The sequence below is a fragment of the Puma concolor genome, chromosome D1 (genome assembly GCF_028749965.1).
Source record: "Puma concolor isolate L17-30 chromosome D1, mPumCon1.1.hap2, whole genome shotgun sequence".
Classification (NCBI taxonomy): domain Eukaryota; kingdom Metazoa; phylum Chordata; class Mammalia; order Carnivora; family Felidae; genus Puma; species Puma concolor.
Genome location: NC_141676.1, coordinates 77,696,422 through 77,720,186, shown reverse-complemented (window position 1 = coordinate 77,720,186; position 23,765 = coordinate 77,696,422). Strand labels below are relative to the sequence as shown.

The 23,765-nt window shown below is 45.2% G+C and overlaps 1 protein-coding gene across 1 annotated transcript in view; it reads left to right on the top strand.

Annotated features, from left to right (window-relative positions):
- The window catches only part of SESN3 (sestrin 3), a 68,844-nt gene extending 64,802 nt beyond the window's left edge, over positions 1–4,042 (top strand). Inside the window, exon 10 of the mRNA XM_086678609.1 lies at positions 880–4,042. Within this exon, the coding sequence (XP_086534735.1) occupies positions 880–966 (87 nt within the window). The 3' untranslated portion in view covers positions 967–4,042. The remainder of the gene's footprint in view (positions 1–879) is intronic.
- The last annotated feature ends 19,723 nt before the right edge of the window (positions 4,043–23,765 follow it).

The following is a 23,765-nucleotide window of genomic DNA, read 5'->3' as shown; positions in this document are numbered from 1 at the left end:
CATCGGCCCAGAGCCTGACGCGGGGCTCGAACTCACGGACCGCGAGATCGTGACCTGGCTGAAGTCGGACGCCCAACCGACTGCGCCACCCAGGCGCCCCTGCCTGTATCTCTTCTTGACAGATCTTTATGCCCTATTTATATGTTTGCATTACTTTACTGGGTTGTATCTAGAAATTCCCTTTATTCGTCAAGAGACTATCCCTAACCCGTAGAACATTATCAAAATAAATGCAATATCAAGACACATTTCTTTGTAGTCTGTTTTGAAAAATGCATTGGTATTAATTTTAATCTATCAGCTAATGTGTGTCTCCCGCAACACTTAGGGGCTTGTATCCGAAAGACTCCAGGGAAGGTACACATATCTAACAAGGACCAGACAGTAATTGCAAACTGCCGTAAGCTTCAGGTTTTCACTTCCGTGCCTTCCCAAGTATACAGGAAGAAATGTTCTTAAAAGCTTTCCGAGGACTGAACATAGGCTCTGAGAAATGTAGAGCTGATTTTTAGCCACATACAACTGGAAGAAGAGAAAGTTGCAATTTATTGAAAAATTGAAAAATAATGTGATTTCGTAATCCAGAAGATTGATTGGCTTTATACACATCGTGTACATTCTGACATAATGCTTGGTACTTTCAAGACTTTTAGAGGTCATTTTTGCCACTCACAAGATCCCTTTGTCTTTTATAGACACAGTTTTGTTACGAGCGTTCCATCATTTACACGCGTAGATATGCCGAGGCATGTGTGTTTGTACGTGGGTCTGTGTACACAGGACAAACCCTTGTGAATGTCTGTTAGAAAAAAAAAAAAAAAAGGACATTTTTCCAGTTGTTTGTAATGGTCACTAAGTTGCTAACGTTGTCGTTTCTAGGTTCACGTAAATTTGCTCTTAATGGAAGCACGGATGCAAGCTGAACTTCTTTATGCCCTTCGTGCCATAACTCGGCATTTGACCTGAAGCATCACCCAGCGAAAACGTCGTATGTGTGTAAAGACCTTTTCACACAAGAACATACATCAGAAGCTGTTTGTGATGGGCATCAAAAGTTATTCAATTCTCTAGTGTCAAAGTTTAGCCGTTCTCTTTGGCGGCTGTAATGTGCAATGATGTGTTTTATTTTTCTTGATGCTTAACATTACTAACAATTGCAAAAATAATACTGAGGAGCACTACTTTGCATTGTTTTATAGTTGGAGTTTTGGATACTGATCATAAATCACGAACCTGGTTTATTAATGCTTAACTTCAGCGCTTTTGGGTTTGTATGTATGTGTATCCTTTTATTTCCTTCTTTCTTTTTTTTTATTATTATTATTATTATTTTTTTTTTTTTGGAATAAGGAAAAGCGCTTACAATCTGCTCAAGTGATTGTTTTTCAGATATTGGAATTCAGCAAAGAATGACCTCTTCTGGCCATTCTAAACTTTTAACGTTGTGTCCTAAATCTGGTGGAGGAGAAGCATGCGCTGTTGAACTAAGCTGCTCACAGGACACATATCTGTGTCCCCAGGAGATTATTTGTCAGGCACTGTTTGTGGTTTTTGTTTGTTTGTTTGTTTTTGTTTTTTGGGTTTTTTTTTTTTTTTTTTTTACTGCTATTGGCGATAACGTGAAATGTGATACAGCCATTGTCCATAATTTAATGTGAAATTAATCATGATGAATTCTATAGCATGCTACTGAAATGCCAAATTCAGCTCTTTTCTTTCTCTTCTGAAACAGAACTTTCCGTTTTCCGTATCAGATGTATATATTAAAAGCAGAATTATGCACAATCCTTTCTATCACTAACAGTCCTCCTCAGTCATGTAAGTCATCAGCGCTCACAGAGCTGCTCATCGCTCATTCAGTTGGCACACGCAAGCCTGTACCCACACAAGACTGACCAAAAAAGTTTCTTTGCACGTTTTTCTTTTCTCATAGCGTTTTCTATATCGCAGTAAGCAGAGGAAGGTTAATATACTTGTATTTTTTCCTGGTAGCTTTTAGAACTTCTTTCCCATGATTTTTCTTCTAATAGGCTGAGGAGTTGAATATTCAGAGGTGACAATTGTGTTTCTATGCATTAATGTGATTGAACAGCAACAACAACAACAAAAAAAAGTGCAATATGTCGGGAAAAAAATACTCAGCTGAACTTTCCCCCCATTATGTCATTGCAGAAGTGTCCTTGTAAACAGAGCCATAAAGAAATTTTGTTCAAATTTCTTTATTGCACAAGGCTTTTGCCTTACTGGGGTTGAACAATATTGTTTTCCTAATGCCAAAGCACCCCCTTCCCCAGAAAAAAAAAAAAAATCTCTTTGGACAACTGGTTTAAAAAAGCTATCGAGTCTTAGGGGAGGAAGAAGCATCCAAAAAGTCACATTTTTGCATCGGTTTGTGTTGCCTGATTAGACTATCCTTACAGAGCACAACATTATGTGTTTCTAGCTTTAATTTGTATTGTGTTAATGAACCAGTGAAGTGCCTAAGAGATGCTTACAACTATCCAGTAGGACACGACCACACTGCTTAAACGCTTTTTGGTTAACTAAGGGTGACTTGAATTTTCACAAATCTGCTAATTTTTTAAAAACAACTCCATTTTCTCATGGTAAATAATAGAGTCAAAATTCTCCATTAGAGTTCCCACAAAGATTTCATCGAAGACTGACTTATTTGTTGTATAGGACTTTTTCTCTCATGAAAGAATCTTGGGTTTTGTTAAGTCATTTTCCCCTTCCGTTCACTATCCTTTTCTGGTACAATACATTAGGTTGCTTTCTTTTAGAGTTTGTCCCAGATAAGAAAATAGAAGGATGACTGTAAACCTACTAACGCCAGGTGGTTCTGCATTTTTAGATTCCGGGATCTCATTTGAAATCTTCCACGTGAGGAAAAAATTACTAATATTTTTTAAGACAGGGTGGTTTATTTAAAGATATCATTCAGAGAATTCATGCCAGATCTCTTCTGTTTATTGCATATGCCATATGTTGACTTCATTCGGCATCACATCATGTAGAAATGTCTGTTAACTGCAAGGAAAGTATTTAGGAAGATGATAAAACACGGATGATAACATCAATGCATATTTGACTTCCCTAACCTTAGAACTTTCGAGTTGAGGATATCTTTTCTTCTTGATGGTTTTTTATTTTGTTTTGTTTTTTAACTACGATCCTTTCAGTTAATAACCCTGTATTATTGTGCAGGTGACCTGTATTACAGGATAAAAAAGGATCTTTATAAAATGGAAAAGAAGGAGAAATTGTCACAGGAAAACCATTATGAGCTTTAGACCAAAAGGGGAAACAAGGTGTAAGTAACGAAAATGGCCACTTAGTTTTTGTCTTTTTTTTTACCCCAGAAATGGAAGTAGTTGGAGTTTGGGTTTTGGAAATATTAGTGCCTTTACTAGATCTCTTTTCTAGCAGAGTTTCTTTTTAGCTCAGCATTGCTCTACTCATCAGTAATCAGGAACGTAAATTGACTTGGAACTATAAACAAAAACAAAACAATGTATTTATGAACCTCAGTGAACCAGCCTAGAAAAATTGACTTCCGAAGGTGCTGGGGCACCTACTGAGACGCAGCACGCACAACATGAGTACCATTTTACAGCAAGGTTGCTGTGAACTTTCTCTAATGCAGACTTGAAATTCTGATGCGGTTTTCCAGGGTGGTATTTTTTCAGAGTATTGAATTTACTATGTAGTAATTTATAGTATAGCTTTTTATATTAAAATGTGATATTTTTCAAAGAGATATCTGGTTCAATTAGTGTAACGATATGATTATACGATACGCTAACCTCCACCTTGGGGCTCACATTGTGCCAAACTTAAATGTGCAAGTGTACTTGGAAAAACAGCACATGTGACTGTGAATTCTCTAACTTCGTTGCTTATTACGTTGAAATTAGTCTAACAAGCCACTGATAATCTGCCTGGTTGATGTCTATTTACTTCCCGGCTTCCCTTGTAATTCTTAATTTCTCAGATCACCTGAGGAAATACCTAAATAAAGACTGTCCCACCTGAACGTCAATCTGATCTGTAAACCGATCCCTTGACTGTGGGGTTGGCCAGGCACCTGGCCCCCTGGATCCTTCAGCTTCCGTCTCCTCAGATGGATCCTTGATAATCAGAGGAAATGAGGCTTGCTGAGATGAGACCACTCATTACCTTCTTTAGCTTTTTGAACCAAGTATGTTGTCTCAGTCTCAGGAAGAATCTTTGTCCCATCCGGGGTACTTTTTTTTTTTTTTTTTTTTTTTTTTTTAATTTTTTTTTTCAACGTTTTTTATTTATTTTTGGGACAGAGAGAGACAGAGCATGAACGGGGGAGGGGCAGAGAGAGAGGGAGACACAGAATCGGAAACAGGCTCCAGGCTCCGAGCCATCAGCCCAGAGCCTGACGCGGGGCTCGAACTCACGGACCGCGAGATCGTGACCTGGGTGAAGTCGGACGCTTAACCGACTGCGCCACCCAGGCGCCCCCGGGGTACTTTTACAATAAAAGATGGCTAATGTGGAATCTGGGCCATGGCCTTGGCCTTTAGTTATGGCTTTAAACCCAAACAATGGCAGAGCAACACAGGGCTGTTTTCAAACAGAAAACTCAGTGGAAGCTTTATATTAAAATCACATTTGAACCAGAGCCCCTATTTTAATTGTTAGGAAGTCCCCTAAGGATTTTAAATTCTTCTAAAAACTAAATCACATTATTCTACAGCAGCTTTTTCCTTTTCCACCTTACAGAGTTTTGTGTTTTTTTTTTTTTTAATCCAAAATCCTAGATTCTTAGGCCGCAGCAAAATAAAATGATCAGCAAACAATCAAAGATCTATACTTAAAAGTAGTTCACCACTTTAGTGCAGAGTGCATGCATGTGTGAAAGTAAGATTCTTTTAAACTCGTAAATCCGGTTCATCGGGGACAAAAATTAATTTCAGTGCATGTTATAAGAATGATTTGCACTGTGATAGTAAAATGAGGTTTTCGTTTTGTGTTGTGTTTTGAAGACAATTCTAAATCATCCCTCTGGAAAGCAAGACCTTAAACTCTTCTCTTTACCTAATGGACTTTTTCTTCTTTTATGCAAATAGACGGTCTTGCATGGAGTAAAAAGTATGCAACAGTAACGTTGTATAAATAGTATATGAAATTTTCTTAGTAGTATAATGCAACAGCACCCTGAAAGACACGGGGCCCCACAGTTCGGATCGAGTGTTAAGTCACCTAATTTGTATAATCAGAACCTATTCTCGGTGGCCGTCATTTTAATCTGTTTCCCTATCGTATCCCTCCAGAGACAGAGAATCAAATGACGTCGTCTTTCCTCAGAGCAGTACTGTAACATGAATGTATCCCTCTCAGTCCACAGAACTGCAACGCCCCCCTGTGTGTGGAGCCTACGTCCACGCTGATTTGGCTTAGTTAGTAGTGTCTGCTCAGGTGAGAAGTAGAACAAACATCGCTGGGGTGAAACGGATCCTAGAGGTGGAGGCAGAGCCCTGTGAGGAAGGAGAAGGTTTTCAGTGAACGCGTGGCACGTTCGAGTGTGGCCATCCTCAGCATCGTGCGCCTGATATTAAGGAACATTCCCACGTGGGAGTTCCTATCTGCATTCAGTCCCCCCTTTCCTGCCTGCTTTCTTCCCCCAAGTGCCTCAACCTCTACATGCTCGCCATCTTCCCCTTCCCTCAGCCCATCTTGGTCTGAAGGCCTCTTCACAATCCAAACCAAACATCACCAGCCACCTGCCGATAGTCACCAGCATTTACTTTTCTGAGTTCCTTTTTCTCCACTCGTTAAGAATAGGACTTTGTCCCCGCTCCTCTACATCCCCCCAGTCATCCAGCGACATGTCGGCTAACCTTCTCCATAGACACCCTAGCAGATATTATGCAGCACCGAGTGTAATCCTGTCCATCCCATACTCGAATACCCTTTCCCGGCTGCCTCTACCTCATCCCCAAAGAGCCTATAAATTCAGAGTATCCAACCTTTTCATGGATTCACTCTCTGTTGTTCAGTAATGCTACTTCCATATTTTAATAAATCTTAGAAGATTTTTGCCTTCTATCAAAGTAGAAGTCTTTATATTTATACACGATACAGAAATGGAACTATTTCTACCATGCAGAATTTAGCATTTAGCAGGACTGTAAAGTGATTGATTGAGTTACCACCCTAACCTGGATCTATATTAGGTAATAAATACTGGTGTTAGTCCAAGTTATTTGAATGTAAATGAACAATTCTCTAGCAATCCAGACTGATGTGTAACCCCTCGGGGAAACAGGCAATTTCTGGCATATCCATGGGTGTCGTTACTTGGGCCTTGAAACACGCTTCTAAGAGAAGGACGTATGATAAAGAGTGTTGAGGTGGTCCCATTGGATCGCAGAAGCCCATTTGATATATAACATAGATAAAATACCACACAATTGGGTACATAAGGGTTTTTGAACAAGCTTTCCTGGATTAGACTAGGCTTCTAGCCCCCATTCCTACCTTGTGTTCTCCACGGGGGAGAAAAGTACTATGGGGTGAGAAGGGAATGCACTGACTTTGTAGTCTTTATTCCCCTGGCTGGCTGCAGTTCGGGTATATCCAGACTGTCCTTAAGGAACAAGTGCACAGAAGAAGCAACAACACAGTTCTTCCTCTCCAGCCAGTGTGCACCCTGTTCATGGCTGACGACTCTGTCCGGTTTCTAACACGGGGCATGTTCATCTACAGATGGCTGGCTGACCCGGTGATGAACCACCCTGTTTGGAAGTGTAGATTAATACAGTCTGTGGTGGCATTTGAATGCTTTACGTTCCATTCGTGAACAACCCAACCTGACGGCAGAGTCTCGTAGATGCCTTTAAGGTTCCCAGGAGTGAATCGATGCCTCATTGAGAAGTGACACTTAATAATGGAGACCGAAGGGATGGTTCTCGCAAAATCGTATGTCGTGAAGGGTTCATTCTAGCTTAAGTTAATTCTGGCTGCACCACCATGAAGTACAGAACTAACAAAGGAAAAATACAGGGGTGGGGGAAGAAGGAATATCTGATTTTTTTCAGTGCTTGTGGAAATCTTTGAGGTAACGATATGCATACTATAAAATAGCCTTTAGAACAAACACCCCATATTACCTCTAGCTTATAGGACAACATCAAACATTAGTGAGTCTAAGTACGATAAATATAATTTTTGGTGTATAAATTTTGCTAAAACAGTCTATTTTCTTGCACCCCTCAGCCTAACCTCTTAGAAATGAATGTATAATTTCCACAGAAAGATGATCAAAGGGACAGAATCTCTGGTATGTAATGCTAAAGTATTGTTCATGAATTCTGATTAGCTAAGTGTATGCACCATGACATTTAGCAGATATCTTTCTTAATCAGTCTTTACACATTTTCCGCCGACTTCCAAATCTTAGAAGGAAGGACCCAAAGGTAGGATGAAGGAAACCTATCAGTTGGGTAGCCAAGTCGTTTCCTTTGTAACATTGAGAGACTATTTTCTCCTTTCTGAATTTCACTGGTTCTCTAAAATGAAAGGTAAGAGTTCACCGGTACCCGTGTTCATCAAGGCAAGCGATCCAAACTCTCTATCTCGTGCACATATTTTCTTTGCATCCGCATATCTTCTCTGGAAAGAAAATACGATTTTTCCCTTCCTCTTTCTCTTCATATGTACTCTTTTCAACTCAAAATAAGACAGACACAGGAAGCAAATCAAGCCAGTTCGGCATCATCTCCATGCTAATAGAATAGTCCCATCCACATGCACAGTTTGAGCAAGGTAAAAAAGAACCTTGTCAGGTCAACTCGGAACATGGCCTTGCTTCTTGGATTAGCTCCTTCGAACCTGAAAATAACTTTCCTGGTCATGGAAGAACTGGATGTATCCTTTAGCTTATGAAATAGGATTTGAACTTGAAATCTTTTTTTTTTTTTTTAAATCCTGATTCTGCAGGGCAGCTACATAATGAATGTATATATTAAGACTTTGTAGCTGAATTGCACATGAAATCAGATTGCCAACTTCTTGACTTTCAATTTTAGACATCATTTTATCCTTAAGTTGTGAGCGATATATGTAGCATGCTGTGAAACGTCTATTATAGTTCTTTAATTCATCAGTATTAATACAGAATTATCTTTTGCGTTCCTTGGTACTTTTTATTCAGTGTAATCAGAAGCTGTGATGTTTTGCCTTTGTAGTCCTGTGCTTTGTTACTGTAATTTTTTTTTTTTTACGAAGCACGTGACTTTGGACTAATGTGAGGCAGATGACATGATCTTTAAGACTGCTATATATATCAGTCTCTTACTATATAAGGTTTTCAATTAGAATAAGCTTTTATCAAATAGATCATTGATGCAATTTAGGATTCACGCAGTTTTCAGCGTCCAATGGCGGTCTTATATTTATAGTTTCAATTCTGAAGATAGCAAACTTGATAAACAGCCACTTTAAACTTGTTCTGGCAAACCAGACCCTGCTCTAGATGTAGTAGTCTAAGGTAGTTAACCATATAAGCCTTTTCAACTATTATGCCCTCCACAGAGTCAGCAGTTAAGGAGATTGTAGAACCCATGAAAGTTTTTTGTATGTATAAGTAGGTTTTATTTTTCCTATGTTGCTGATTTTACAATTCTGACTAAAGCTGACCTGAATGGATCAGTTTATGTGTAATATTCTAGTGCTTTAATGGCTTTTTTTTTTTTTTTTTTGGAGGGATGGGTAATATTATTTGAACAGATGCAGAAGGAACTGTTAGTGAGTCAAGACAAACACATTTGAAATAAAGGAACTGTGTATTAACATGTTAACAATTCATAACTGCACTTTTTATGACATTTTGAAAATCTATTTATAGGTACAGAACAATGGGTTTTGTTAAACTGTATCACATTTATACTTGCAGAAATTTATTTCATTGTTATTAGTAGGAATTTTATTGGTTCAATAAAATTGGCAAAACTGATCCCTGATTATTTGCTTTTATGTATTTACATTTTTACTGGAGTAGCATTCTTACGTAGGTTTGTTTCTGCTCAATTATTGAGACTGCGTTCGGAAAGACATCACCACAGTAAGTCATTTTTTCCCCGGATTCCTGACCCACAGATTTCTGGTGACAGTTCTTATTAAATTATCACTATATATTGTATTAGTGGAATATTGCAATAGTGTTAAGTTGTGCAAAATATATAAATCCTGTTACCTTTTTAAATGTCATTTGTGAGGGGCACCTGGGTGGCTCATTCAGTTGAGCGTCTGATTTCCGCTCAGCTCATGATCTCCCGGTTCATGAGTTCAAGCCCCATCAGGCTCATTGCTGTCAGTGCGGAGCCTGCTTCAGATCCTCTGCCTCCCCCTCCGTGCCCGCCCCCCCAAAAGCATAAAATGTCAGTTGTGATCACAGCAAGAGGCAAATTAATTTCACCATTGTCTCTTGTGAGCCAAAACAGTAATGTAGAATGGGAATGGAGCATTGAACCTGGGGTCAGAGCCTGGCTTCGAAACTTTCTCTTTGTATTCCAGTGTTAAGCTTTGTGACCCTAGAAGTAATTTAATCTCTGTGATCCATGATTTCCACACCACAGTCTGAGGGGAGTAATACCTCCTTGACGTGGTTATTTGAGAATTAGGTAAAATGTAGCCATGTATTCGAAATATACATACAGTGGTGAGTTTGAGCAGCTAAATGAGAAAGCCTGAAAGCAGTGTTGTGGCTAATTGAAACAGATAAGAACAGATGGGGAAAGGGAGGTTATAATGTGTAATGGGAAGTGATGGTAAAGTCCCAAGTAGAAATGTAAGCTAGGCTTTCGGAAAGCTACAGAGGATGTGTAAAGTCTTTCATGTAGGGTTTTCTAAGCCAAGTCCTAATTTTGATTTATGCTGATTACATAAGAATTCCTATCAAAGGCGAGAGCTTTCCCTTTGTGCCGCCTGTCCAGCTGTAAGGGAGGATCGGCAGAAACCACCTCCTTGCTGATGAGAGTCTGTCTCTTTCAATGATATGCAACGTCCGGGGGAGAATTAGGGGAGGGCACATCCGGTCAACTCAGCCAGCAGCCTGGCCCTTCCCCACGGCCTCCCTCAACTCAAAATCCCCCTTTTGAACACTGGTTCCCTGAGAATTTGTTAACAACCCTGAACCATTTTTTAAAGTGAAATAGAAGTCGATGTTTACGTGTATGCTTGGTCGTGTCACATACACGATCTCGTTTATGTCTCATGGTAACTTTGAAAAGAGCCACTGTGTCCATTTTGCAGACGAGGAAGTTGAGCCTTAGAGAGCTTTGTCTGCCTAAGAGTTGGCACCTAGAAGAGTCACACTGAGGACCTGAAGTCGTCTTTCTAATATCACTTTTTATACTAAACTTCCCCACCTTTATTCAGCCTATGCTTCTTACTTGATGATGTAAGTACCATCAGCTTGATATTTTACTAAAAAATGAAAGCCTAGTCCATGCTCCAAACAAGAAGTTAGAGAATTTTCCTCTCTGGGTAACTTGCAACTTTTTTGAGTTTTAAAAAATAGGGGTTTTTTTGTTTGTTTTTTCTTCCAGTCCTGTAGGGGCACTTCTATTTAAAAGACAGTCCCCAGGGGAAAGGATCCCAGACCAATTATATCAAATCAGTAGCTGTAAATTTAAAAGCTAAAAATTTTTCCCAAGAGAACAAGCCTGATCCTAAAGAAGACTCAGGAAAATTTAAGAATGTATTGCATTTCCGGGGTGCCTGGGCGGCTCAGCTGGTCAAGCGTCCAGACTCTTGGTTTCGGCTCAGGTCATGATATCACGGTTCATGAGTTCAAGCCCCACATCAGGTTTCACGCTGACAGTGTGGAGCCTGCTTGGGGTTCTTTCTCCCCCTCTCTCTCTGCCCCTCCCCTGCTCACTCTCTCTAAATAATAAATTAAAAAAAATTTTTTTTAATGTATTGCATTTTTATTCTTAGGAGCACTCTACTATTTGGTGGAAGTTACCAATTCAAAGTCATAGTTTCTTTTTTTTTTTTTTTTTTTAATTTTTTTTTTTCAACGTTTATTTATTTTTGGGACAGAGAGAGACAGAGCATGAATGGGGGAGGGGCAGAGAGAGAGGGAGACACAGAATCGGAACCAGGCTCCAGGCTCTGAGCCATTAGCCCAGAGCCTGATGCGGGGCTCGAACTCACGGACCGCGAGATCGTGACCTGGCTGAAGTCGGACGCTTAACCGATTGCGCCACCCAGGCGCCCCATCAAAGTCATAGTTTCTAATGCACCTAACTTTCTCACAACGGATGGAGAAGAGAAGTCAGTGGCAGAAAATGTGTCTTCTCCCTAATCTCACATCCTTGACCTGTGTCAAAACACAGGTGAGCCAAACCTTTCCATAGAACTCTTTCAAAGGAAGTTGAGGCTAGACTTCTTCATGCTCCCTGTTTGGCATCAGCCTGCTCCTAAAATAAACATTAACAAATCCGTCATCTTCGTTTCAAGGGGGATTTTCGGAAAACGGCCCTGGTCACACAACTTTCCACCACCCATTAATTCTCTCCTTCACTTGGTCAGATGCACTAGTGCACATCTCTTGTACACCATTGCACAGTCACGGTGGCTTCTTGCTAACTCCCTCCCGCCTTGCTGCTGAGGCCAGTTGTAGGCCTCTGGCCGGGTTGAAGGCACTGGCCAGGTTGGATGGGGGAGAATGTTCGATGGGCCGCGGACAGCTGCCTTCTGGCTTCTGGCCCTGGGGATGCTCCTAGTGAGTGCTCGTGGCAGGATGCCAGAGCCAACCACCTTGGCACGAGGCGTGTATAACCAGTACCGACCAGCACATTGACAAGGCAGTGCGAGATAGGAGTTTAGAAAACACATCCTAGAATAAATTCAAATCTCAGTGCCACCATTGCTAGCTATCTGGCCTTGAACAAGTAACTTAATGCTGTGGTTTCTCTGTTTCCTCAACTGGAAACTGCAGATCACTGTATTAAGAAGGACATAGCCCCTGTCCTTAAGAAAGGGGAAGAATGGATAGGAAGAAGGTAACATAGCGACATCAGACAACATAGAAAAGAATAAAGTAATCGTTTGTAGCCCGGGGTCATAAAAATAGCTATCATTTACCAAGAACCTTCTCTCAGTGTTAGGAACTTTGAAGACATTTTATTATAATCTGCAAGTGGGTATTTCCTCCAGTTTAAAGAGTTAAAAAAAAAAATAGGCTGAGCAAAATGAAGTGACTTGTCTAAGGTCAAACAGGTGGATGGTAGAACCACCCTCAGGTTTGTCTAGCTTGAGTTGCTCTTCTGTTTCTTCTACGCCAAATAAAGAGGAAAGTATCACATCCTGCTTGGTGTTCTGAGTGAAGGTCTAACGGGTGCTTGTAGAATTGCTACGATTTGGATTTGCAGACTGCAGAAGGGCACATTTAGGTAGAGAAGCCAGAGGGAGCAAGCCCCCGAGCGCCATCCTCGGGCCATGGGTGTGGCACTTTGCATTAGAAGATGAATTTGGAAAGTGTAATTTGCTCAGACTGTGCAGGGTCTTAAGGGTTAGGCTAAAATACGTGTACTTATTCATGGATGAAAATGGATGAAAGCCATTTTCAATAGGTCTTGAGCGCAGGAATGGACATGTCCCGCTTTGGAACCACAGCATCTCCTTGACAACCAGAGCCTGACTGGAATTTCGGGGCCTCGTGGAAGCAGGTAGCTGGGATGCCATCTTCGGGAGGTGTCCTGAGTATCTTGAATAATTTCCTGAATATTTTCGCACATCCCCGATGGCGATGTATGGCACACCCTCACTGTACCGGAATGAGATCCTGGAAGCCATACTGTGGACATGCAAGGCCTTCCCTTCCCACGCAAGACCCTTCTGATGCCCGGGACCAACCCGAGAGCCGTCAGAAGGGAACTTTGTGCCTTCTGGCTGTGCATTACCTAAAGTTCAGGTAGATTGTTTGCATAAATGCAACAATGAATGTCCTTCCAGCAGCCACAACCTTTGAAATGTGACTTTAACAACTTCTCTCATCGAGGGGTAGAGCCTATTTTTCTTGGTTCGTCTTGTGACTTGGTGTGGCCCACAGTATGGCAGAAGTGACATTGTATAAGTTGCAGACCTAGGTTCTAAGAAACCTCGCATGTGTCTGCCCTCTCTAGGAATCCTGCCATGCCTGGGGCCAGCCTGCCGGAGGATAGGACACCTGCAACGAATTGAGTTGATCCAGACACTCTGGCCAAGGCCTTGGGTAGAGAAGCTCACCCAAGATCAGTAGTCGTTAGCTGACCTCCCCCTGACTGATAGCTCACCGAGCTCAGTGCAGATAAGCATAATCACCCAGGCGACCCAGACACATGAGCATACCTCATTATTCCTACTGACGTTCTCTGCTTGAATGTTAGACAGCATTGTCGTGGCAACAGGTAGCTGGTGTCGTGTACGTGCTGGATGCGGGCAGTACCGCACCCCGTACAGAATCTGCACTGGGAAATTTCTTGCTCAGATCGCAGTTTATGAAGGATAGCCTGGAGAATAGTCTTGGGGATTTTCATTTGTATCTCCAGAGTCAATGCAGTTAGGAACTTACCAATCAGCCCTTTGTCAGCCCTGTCCTCAGAATGTCCATCTACGCGAGGTTGATATATCACATTCCTACTAAGCTTGTTCTTAGGTCTTCACCCTCTATACTTGGGGCCCTTAAGCATGACTGTACCCATACCTGGCCTGGTGAGGTCAGGGCCGAAGTATCCAAACTTCAGAGGGTAAGAATCACTGAGGAGCTTTTTAAAAATCCAGATTCAGGGGCGCCTGGATGGCGCAGTCGGGTAAGCATCTGACTCTTGATCTCGGCTCAGGTCAAGATCCCAGGGTCACGGGATCAAGCCCCATGTCGGGCTCTATGCTGACAGCGTGGAGCCTGTTTGGGATTCCCTCTCTCTCTCTCTCTCTCTCTCTCTCCCCCTCCCTCCCCTGCTTGTGCTCTCTCTCTCTCTCTCTCTCTCTCACTTTCAAAATAAAAAACATTAAAAAATTTAAAAAAGAACTTTGAAGGTTCCTGCTATACTTTTATTGCTCTCTCAGGTGGAGTGTAGGCCAAATTAATAGTTCTCAACCCTGGGGACTTTAAAAATACTGATATCTGAAAACGATCCCCCACCCTGAGACTTTGATGGAATTAGTTTGAGTTGCGTCTAGTCAATTGGTTTTGAAATCTCTCCTGGTGATTCCAATGCCCGGCCCATTTTGAGAACCAGCGGGCAGAATTAGAACACATCCCACTTGAAGAGATTTCTTTCTAACAGTGGAAAAAATTGCAGCCCTGATTTACCACACTGACCTGCAGGCAGAATGCGGAGAAGAAAGATTAGGCAGAAACGAAAAAGAATTCCCAGCCGCTTCTAAGACGGCGTCCTCACGGTGGGATCTCAGAAGTGCTGGGAAGGTGAACAGGGAAACACACACCCATCTCACGGGACCCCTAGGAAAAGAAGACAAGCGCCCATGCCCGCTTCTGAGCAGAGCACCAGTGCACATTGAAGTCATTCTAGATTTCTCTACATTTTTATATCTGTATTTCTATGTATCTACATTTCCGTGCCTATATGTGTACTTACCAGGATGGTGCATGAGCTACATTGTGTCTTCTGTCATCACTCTGCTCCCTGTAACTTTGTGGTAAGAATGAAATACACCCATGAAAATAAGACACAGGGGGAATCCAAAAATTAAACGGACTCTGCTTTCGGTGGATGAATGGATAAAGAAGATGTGGTATATATGCACAATGGAGTATCACTCGGCAGTCAAAAAGAAAGAAAGCTTGCCATTTGCAACCACGTGGATGGAACTGGAGCGAAATTAGTCAGAGGAAGACGAATATCATATGACTTCACTCATACGAGGACTTTAAGATACACAACAGATGAACATAAGGGAAGGGAAGCAAAAATAATATAAAAACAGGGAGGGCGACAAAACATAAGAGACTCTTTTTTTTTTTTTTTAATTTTTTTTCAACGTTTATTTATTTTTGGGACAGAGAGAGACAGAGCATGAACGGGGGAGGGGCAGAGAGAGAGGGAGACACAGAATCGGAAACAGGCTCCAGGCTCCGAGCCATCAGCCCAGAGCCCGACGCGGGGCTCGAACTCACGGACCGCGAGATCGTGACCTGGCTGAAGTCGGACGCTTAACCGACTGCGCCACCCAGGCGCCCCAAGAGACTCTTAAATATGCAGAACAAACAGAGGGTTACTGGAGGGGGTGTGGGAGGCGAGATGGGCTAAAGGGGTAAGGGCCACTAAGGAATCTACTCCCGAAATCATTGTACCATATGCTAACTAACTTGGGTGGAAATTAAAAAAAAAAAAAAAAAAACTAAATGGACTATGCTAGATTGCAGTCTAAATCGTGGTTCTCAAACCTTCCCTCGGAGCATCAAAATCTGCAGGAAAGTTCCTTAAAAATAAACATTCCTGGAAACACTCAGATTTACTGGATTAGACTGGAAGGTAAGGGCTCAGATGGTTTCCCTTTCTATGAGCTCTGCACACAAATTTTTACGCATTCAGCACCATCCCTCGAAGTTCTGCTTTTGAGAACCATGTAGCTTTTGGGAGCAAATCTCCTTAGACCACATTATCCACAGAGTTACATGCCCTTAAATGCACCTTGACTGCCTATACTCTCTCTGTGTTCAGTATTGGACTGGGAAACCAGACGGGGTCCAGGAGCTGACTGGGAGGCTCGGAGGTGAATAGGGGAGAGGGAGGTTGTGGGCTTCAGAAGCCCCTCCATCCTGACTGCGGGCACCAGGCACGGTGGTGATGGAGGCAAGATAGCTGGTACAGCCTACTTCCTGGGCTCTCGTGGGGCCTCTAGCTGCTCAGAGCTGTACTGGCATGCCTTTTCCGAAAGGAATATGCCCCTTCTCATCTCAGAATAGTAGATTCTAACCAACTCCTTCCACTGAACCCTGCTACGTAATACAGGATTCTGTAACTCTTTCTACCAATTCTGCCTGTGGCCCCCAAAAGGATTCAGGAGAAGGTAAAGTGCCCCCGTATTCCAAAGTGGAATGATGCCCCATGTATTCGGGACTGGCAACGGAGGTGACCCCAATCCTCTCGGTGACCCTTCCTCCAGCCCCACTACTGGCTATGAAAGAGCCGAGAGAGAAGAGTTCTTTCTTTAGAAAGAACTGGGTTCGAGTCCCAGCTCCCTTCACAAGAGACCACTCTGAGGAATTTATACACGTCTTGGGGAGTTTAGGGAAACTTACAGATTGCTATTCAACTCCACTCTAAAAGGAAGCACACAGCAAAACTGTGGCCTGGGCTTCCCTGGTGGGCAGGCCAGCCCGGGAGAGAGGGCAAGGGGCAGACACAACTACCCGCCCAGCACCTGCCATGGCAAGGATGTCCGCTCCCCTTACGGAGGCCAGGAGGGGTAACCAGGCTGCAGCATTTGAAGGGACACTGTTTAGGAAGAGCACCCTTGGGGCGCCTGGGTGGCTCAGTCGGTTGAGCATCTGACTCCGGCTCAGGTCATGATCTCGTGGTTCTTGAGTTCAAGCCCTGTGTTGGGTCACTGCTGTCAGCACTGAGCCTGCCTCGGATCTTCTGTCTCCCCACCCTTCCCCTCCCCCGCTCGTGCTCTCTCAAAAATAAAAATAAACATTAAAATGTCTGCACTGAGCCTGCCTCGGATCTTCTCCCTCCCCCCCCACCTTCCCCTCCCCTGCTCGTGCTCTCTCAAAAATAAAAAAATAAGCATTAAAAAAATAAAAGAGGAAGAGGCTCTGCAGAGTAAGGTTGCCCGCCCCACCCCACCCCCAAACACAAACAAAGGCCAGACTGGGGAGAAGGTCGGCAAGAGACCCTCCCCCAGAGTACGTCTTCCGAGTGCATCCACTGTGGCCTGCGCTGTTGGCTTTTATTATAAGAGCAACAAAAGCTACAGCAGAGTTTAAAACTGTGTGTGGAGGAGGGAGGAAGGATAGGGACGTGATGGGATTTGCATTTCAAGAACATTCTGGAGGGGGCACAGAGAACGGAGGGGCCCAGAATAGAAGTGTGAAGGCTGGTTTAAGGAGGCAGGCAGAGCAGTAAGAGGTGCAGGTGGCACCCACTGGGGTGGGCGCTGCACAGAGGGTAAGAGTAGATGGATTCCAGGACACGTGAGGAGTAGCCGCAAGCACACGGATGGGGGGACAGGCGAAAACAGTAAGAAGGTGTCAGGACGACTCCCAGGTTCTTGCCTGGCCCAAGTCGCCACCTGCTGGAGCCACTTAGAGAACACGGGAGGGGGCCAAGTCATAGGGAAGAGACCATGTGTCTTTTGCCTTGGTCCCTGGGGATCTGGGGTGCCTTTAAGACACACAAAAATGTCACGTAGGTGAGCCGAAGCTCTGCTCCTAGGTGGGATGGCTTAGGATGAAGAGTGAGGGATGAAGGTGACCTGAAAGCCAGCCTGGAGGCCAGGATGAGGAGAAGGCACTGTGCCAGGTTAGGAGGTAGCAAAGGGACTCCCAGAGACCAGGCAGAAAGGCCGCGTGCCCCACCTGTTCTCAGTGGGAGCCACACAACAGGGGATAAATACAAATGCTCCTGCCCACGGGGACTTTGCAATCCACAAAACAATAGAACTACAAATCGCAGTAAGTGTTGTAAAGGGAAAGACAGGGGGAATAAGGGTGAATTGTGGGGCAGGGAAGGGTTGTTGGAGGAGGGGACGTTCTGCAGATCAGCTCCTCTCCACTGGGGATGCTAATGGGGGGGCCGCTGGTCCCAGGTAAATACGCCCCAGGATCCACGTTGATTTCTTAAACTCCTGGATTGAAGACACCAGTGCACAGGGAACAGGGACGTGTTTGGGGAGGAGGGGTGCTCCTGGCGCCCATTGTCTGCCTCCCCACTGGAGCCCATTCTTCCCTCCCCAGCAACTGCCAGGAGGTGCTGAGGACCCATGGGGACCCACTGACTATTTTTGACCAGTGAGTGTCTCCCAAAAGAAGGGGACAGGACGGGCGGGATTGGCCCAGGACGAATGTCTGGCCGGCCATCAATAGGTGGAGAGAAGATACCACAGGCCCTGGTCCAGTTGGAAGATGTTTGGGCTCTTGTCCACAGCCTAGGGACATGTACAACCTGGCCTGCACTGACCCGTGAGGGAGCCAAGCCCTTGTTCAAAGTAAAGTGACAGAGAGGGTGTCAGGTACCACTCAGCCCTGCCAAGCAGTCTGCAAAGAAATGCTAACTGGGGTTGCCATGGTGATTTTTGTGGCGAGGGCACCAGGGATTTGGATGGCCTTGGAGATACAGCCCAAGACTTTCCCTGCCCAGGCTGCCTGAAATACACCCCAGACTAAAGGTGCATTTCTCCACCCAAGGTCCCTGTCGGACTGCTTTATTGGATTCCTTTAATTTAATTGTTTGCAAAGTAAACGGTGTGGTATTATTCATACACAATCCCATTTAACCAAGGCAAATGAGAAGCACCCTTGTAAGGCGGCAGCCTTAAACACTGTGAGAAAGCACCAAGTCACTGTGAAGGGAGTCCTTAGGCTCTGGCCTCAGATCCAGATTTAAATGTTTATTTCTTTTTGAGAGAGAGAGCGCGGGGGAGGGGCAGAGAGAGAAGGGACAGAGGATCCGAAGCCGCCCCGCCCGACAGCAGCAAGCCCAATGCGGGGCTCGAACTCTCCAAGTTCGACCTGAGCCCAAGTTGGATGCTGACCTGACTGAGCCACCCAGGCGCCCTCCCGGGAATCAGACCCAGATTCAAAGCCCAGGTCTGCCACCTACCGGCTCCGCCCCAACTGGTTCTGTGACCTTGGGCAGATTCCTTGGGCAGAACTTCCTTCCCAGGGATGTTTTGAGAATTCAGTGAGATAATGCCTGTAAAGGACTTGAAGATAATAGGAGTAATTATGATGCTAATGTTGATTGAACATTTCCAGTACACCTGATGTGGTCAAAGCGGTTTACAGGAATGAACGAGTGAATGAATGACCTATTTCCCAGAACTCCAGGCCTTTTTGCCTGGTCCCGCCTCTCCACATTCTTCCTTGTGCCCTTCCCCCCCCCTTAAGCCCAATACAGGGCCTTGACTGCAGCCACGCTGGCCTCCGCTCCTTCTTACAGCCCCCACCTTCTCTCCTGCCTCTGACCCCAGGCTCCAACTGGGCTCCCTCCCACCACCTCTGTCTCCCCAACTCCTACTCGCTTTTCAGGTGCCAATCAAACGTCCCCTTTTCTTTGAAGCCTCCGGGGGCTGCAGGCAGGCCGCAGTCAGCTGCACCTTCCTTAGAGCTCCCACACACTTCCTCCACACCTAAGACTGATAAACACAAGCGCTGAGCAATGCGCTGAAGTCCCTTAGCTTTCTAAACCCATCAAATAACCGCAGGGACCCTATAATGCAGGTTTTATAATTGACTCTGCTTTAGATACAAAACGTGAAGCGCGGAGATGCTAAGTAACTTGCCCAGTGCCACACAGCCCAGAAGCAGCAGGGCCAGGGCACAAACTGCAGAGCTAGGACCGTGGTCACCACACTATGCTGCTTCTCTTGGTGCAGGGTGCCTGGGCCCTTCTCTTCCGTGTCAGGCGGGGAGAGCCGGGGGACTGTGTTCCATCATTCCTGCCCCCCCCCCCACCACCCCAGGATCTCAGCACAGTACCCGGCACACAAGCTTATGCAACCTCCTTCCCCCAAGACCATAAACAGATTATTGAAGGAAAAACCACTAATCCAAGAAAACTCACCCATGTGTCCTGCTCTCCTTTTCTTTCTGTCCCTGATTTCTGATTGGGAAATTCCGCTCTGACTCCTGTGCAAGGGGCCAAGTACAGTCTCTTTGAAGTTGATGTCTAATAAAGAACTTTTGTTCATCCAATGCTTTTTAAAACAGCTTTTATTTTTCCCCATGGAGAGAAGCCTGGAGCCTAATTATAAACAGAGACATAGCATTTGTAGTGACACCTTTTCCCATTGAAAGAGAGGGATTCTGTTTTTATTTAAAAAAAAAAAAAGTTTTTTTTAACGTTTATTTATTTTTGAGACAGGGAGAGACAGAGCATGAACAGGGGAGGGTCAGAGAGAGGGAGACACAGAATATGAAGCAGGCTCCAGGCTCTGAGCTGTCAGCACAGAGCCCAACGCAGGACTAGAACTCACGGACCGTGAGATCATGACTGACCTGAGCCATAGTCGGCCGCCTAACCGAATGAGCCACCCAGGCGCCCCAAGGGATTCTGTTTTTAAAGAAAAGAGTAATAGCAGAATTCAAATGGCAATGGGGCTTCCAGAAAGGTCACTCTCTGGCGGGGCAGCTCCTGGAGGCCGCTGGAGAGCCACAGGGGGAGCACTGTGAAGGCTGCACAGCCCCGTGCTCGTCTCTGAGCCAGAATGTAGCACGAAGATAAGCAGTCCTGAGAGACAGAGGATTTGGGCAAAATCCTTGGAGTTAGCAAGACTGAAAGGCTGCCCGGCTGGTGATTGTCCCTTTTCTTGCCTCCCAGTTTATGGTCTAAATTGCACATCTCCAGGATTCTTTCCTTTCCCATCAGACATGGATCAGGTCTGGGGCCAAATGGTCCTTTGCCCTGAGTGTTCCACGTTCTTGCGCACCGCTCCCCCCCCCCCCCCCCCCCACACACACTTAGAAACAAAAGGTGTGGCTTTGCCAAGATTAAATGGCCTGTCTTTCAAAACTCCCAAGTCTGGCTCAGTTCAACGCGCACAAGAAGAGGCCTTTGAAGGTGCTACAGCTAATTTTTCTAATAACGCAAAACTACCCAGCAGGACCGAGGCCAGAAAAAGAACAGACATCTTTCAACTTCAGGTCCTCGTCAGCCCTGAAAAAAATGGATTTTTCAGCCAAAGCTTAAACACGTGCTGAAGCCCCAGATTTGAAAAATGTTTACAACCAGAACTGGGAGAGGACATGGGAGGTGGTAAGGAAGTGTGGGGGCGGGGGAAACACTGGTGTAGGGTTTGGCTTGCAGTCTGCGATGACTGAGTTCATGAGCTTGCACACTCTTGGCCCCATTGGCAAGTATATACTGAGCACGTCCTGGAACTAAAACTTAGTGTGGAATCCGAAGGTGTCAGCCACAGGGTGCCACCCTCCGAGTGATTCATCACCTCACCACGGAGTTCGGGGCCTGAAATAAGCGAAGATCGGTGTATAAAGGACGTGGCACGTGGCAGGGCCTCTCCAAGTCACTTCCTGTCTTCTCTTTGGGCTGTTGGAGAGGAAGTGAGGTGACCACTAGAGATGTCCTGGGGCAGAGAGGTGCACTTTGACCATGGAAAGGGAAAGACCTGGGTGGGCCTGAGTGGCCAGCAGGATCGGCACGGGAGACACGGCCAGGGGTGAGGTGGGCCATGATGAGTGAGCTCTAGCTGGTGCTGGAAGGGAGATGGGAGAGGGGCACAGAACGTTCAGTCAGGGGGCCCCACCGCCAGGCCAACTGGTTTGGATTATCCTGGCTTTGCGATTGGGGTGCCAGACTCTGACAGCTGTGGATGTGTGTGTGTGTGTGTGTGTGTCTGTGTGTGTGTGTGTGTGTGTGTGTGTGTTTGCTTTTTGCTTTACTAGGGATTTCTTATAGATTTTCAAAATCTGAATTTGAATGTCTGGGGTGGGGGAAAATTTGCTCTCCAATTTTCAATTTCGCTCCAGGCCCCATTCCTCCTGCTGATCACCGGATTCATACATTTCTGTTACCTTCCCCCAGGTCCTGTAGGAACTTGAGTTTGTGGATCCTAACCCGATGGGCAACGGGAAAATGGGATGTTTTCAGAAGGATGGAAATGATGTTTCAGAACTATCACTCGCACGTAGGGTTGGCAGATCAAATACAGATGCCCAGTTAAATTTGAATTTCAGGGGGCGCCTGGGTGGCTCAGTCAGTTGAGCAACTGACTTTGGCTCAGGTCATGATCTCACGGTTTGTGAGTTCGAGCCCCGCGTCGGGCTCTGTGCTGACAGCACAGAGCCTGGAGCCTGCTTCTGATTCTGTGTTTCCTTCTCTCTCTGTCCCTCCCCCACTCATGCTCTGTCTGTTTCTGTCTCAGAAATAAACACTAAAAAAATTTTTTAAAAAATTGAATTTCAGGGAAACAACAAAAATATTTTTAATGCGAGTATGTCCCATACAATAAAAAGTTTTCACTGTTTTTCTAAAATTCAAACTTAACTGAGCATTGTGGTTTTGGTTTTGGCTGAATCTGGCAACTGTACTCATGTGGTGTATATCAGATTATTGGGAGGAAAAGAGGATGAGATCAAATGTGGAGGTTGTACAGGATCCCCCAAAAGAGATCGATAATCCCCCTTACTGGGCAGGTGGCTGGACAGGAGGGGACAGAGGTTCTGAAGAAGGAACAGGCAGAACATCCAGGGGCACCTGGGTGGCTCAGCGGGTTCAGGGTCCGACTCTTGGTTTCGGCTCAGATCACGATCTCAGTTTGTAGGGTCAGACGGTGTAGATCCTGCTTGGGAGTCTCTCCCTCTCTCTGCCCCTCCCCCACTTGCATGCGTGTGCACACTCTCTCTCTCTTAAAATAAACTTAAGAAAAAAAAAAAAAAAGAACCCACAGCCTGGTCAGAGATGCGGAGCAAAGACAGAGAAGTTACCTAAGAGTTAGACAAAGACAATTCACACTGTCGCTCTGCCACTTAATTAGGCAGGATTCTCCCCGCCTCAGTTTCCCCATTAGCACCTCAAAATGTGTCACGAGGAGTAAAGAGGTGGTGGCAATGCCTTACAGGCGCTGCACAAACATGAATTGTTATCACAAGGCCCCAGCCCTGTTCTTCTCCACATCCACGGCTGCTAAAGCCATGTGTCTTCCACGCTGTCTGTGCCCGATTATTTTTTCTTTTTAATTTTTTATTTATTTTTGACAGAGAGAGAGAGACAGAGCATGAGTGGGGGAGGGGCAGAGAGAGAGGGAGACACAGAATCCGAAGCAGGCTCCAAGCTGTCAGCACAGAGCCCGACACAGGGCTCAAACTCACAGACCGAGAGATCATGACCTGAGCCGAAGTCAGTCGGACGCTCAACCAACTAAGCCACCCAGGCGCCCCTGTGCCCGGTTATTTTGTTTTATTTTATTTTTTTTTTCAACGTTTATTTATTTTTGGGACAGAGAGAGACAGAGCATGAACGGGGGAGGGGCAGAGAGAGAGGGAGACACAGAATCGGAAACAGGCTCCAGGCTCTGAGCCATCAGCCCAGAGCCCGACGCGGGGCTCGAACTCACAGACCGCAAGATCGTGACCTGGCTGAAGTCGGACGCTTAACCGACTGCGCCACCCAGGCGCCCCATGTGCCCGGTTATTTTGAACGCAAGGGTGAAATGTCACCTTGTCCCATTTCCCCCTGGCCCGTGCCCCTTGGACTTGTGCAATTCCCTGCTCTCCCACGTGGGCACTCGCACGTGCTCAGAGGTTCTTTCCCTCGGCAAACTTGATGAGGTTTCCTCCGGGTAAAATGTGAGCCTGGGTAAAAATGTTTCTGAGGGCAGAGTTAGGGACAGAGCCCCACAGGCTATAAATTCTGGCCCTACGTCCATGACCAAACACCCTGCGGGGCCCATCTAATGTGCCTGTACCCACACCTGGCTTCTCTGTGCTCAGCCATCAGGCAGAAGCTTGCTCTGGAGATGACAAATGCCGGTGGGTTCGGAGTCCAACCCTCTTCTCTGCCACTTTCCACCTCTGTCACTCGGGACAGGTCATGCGG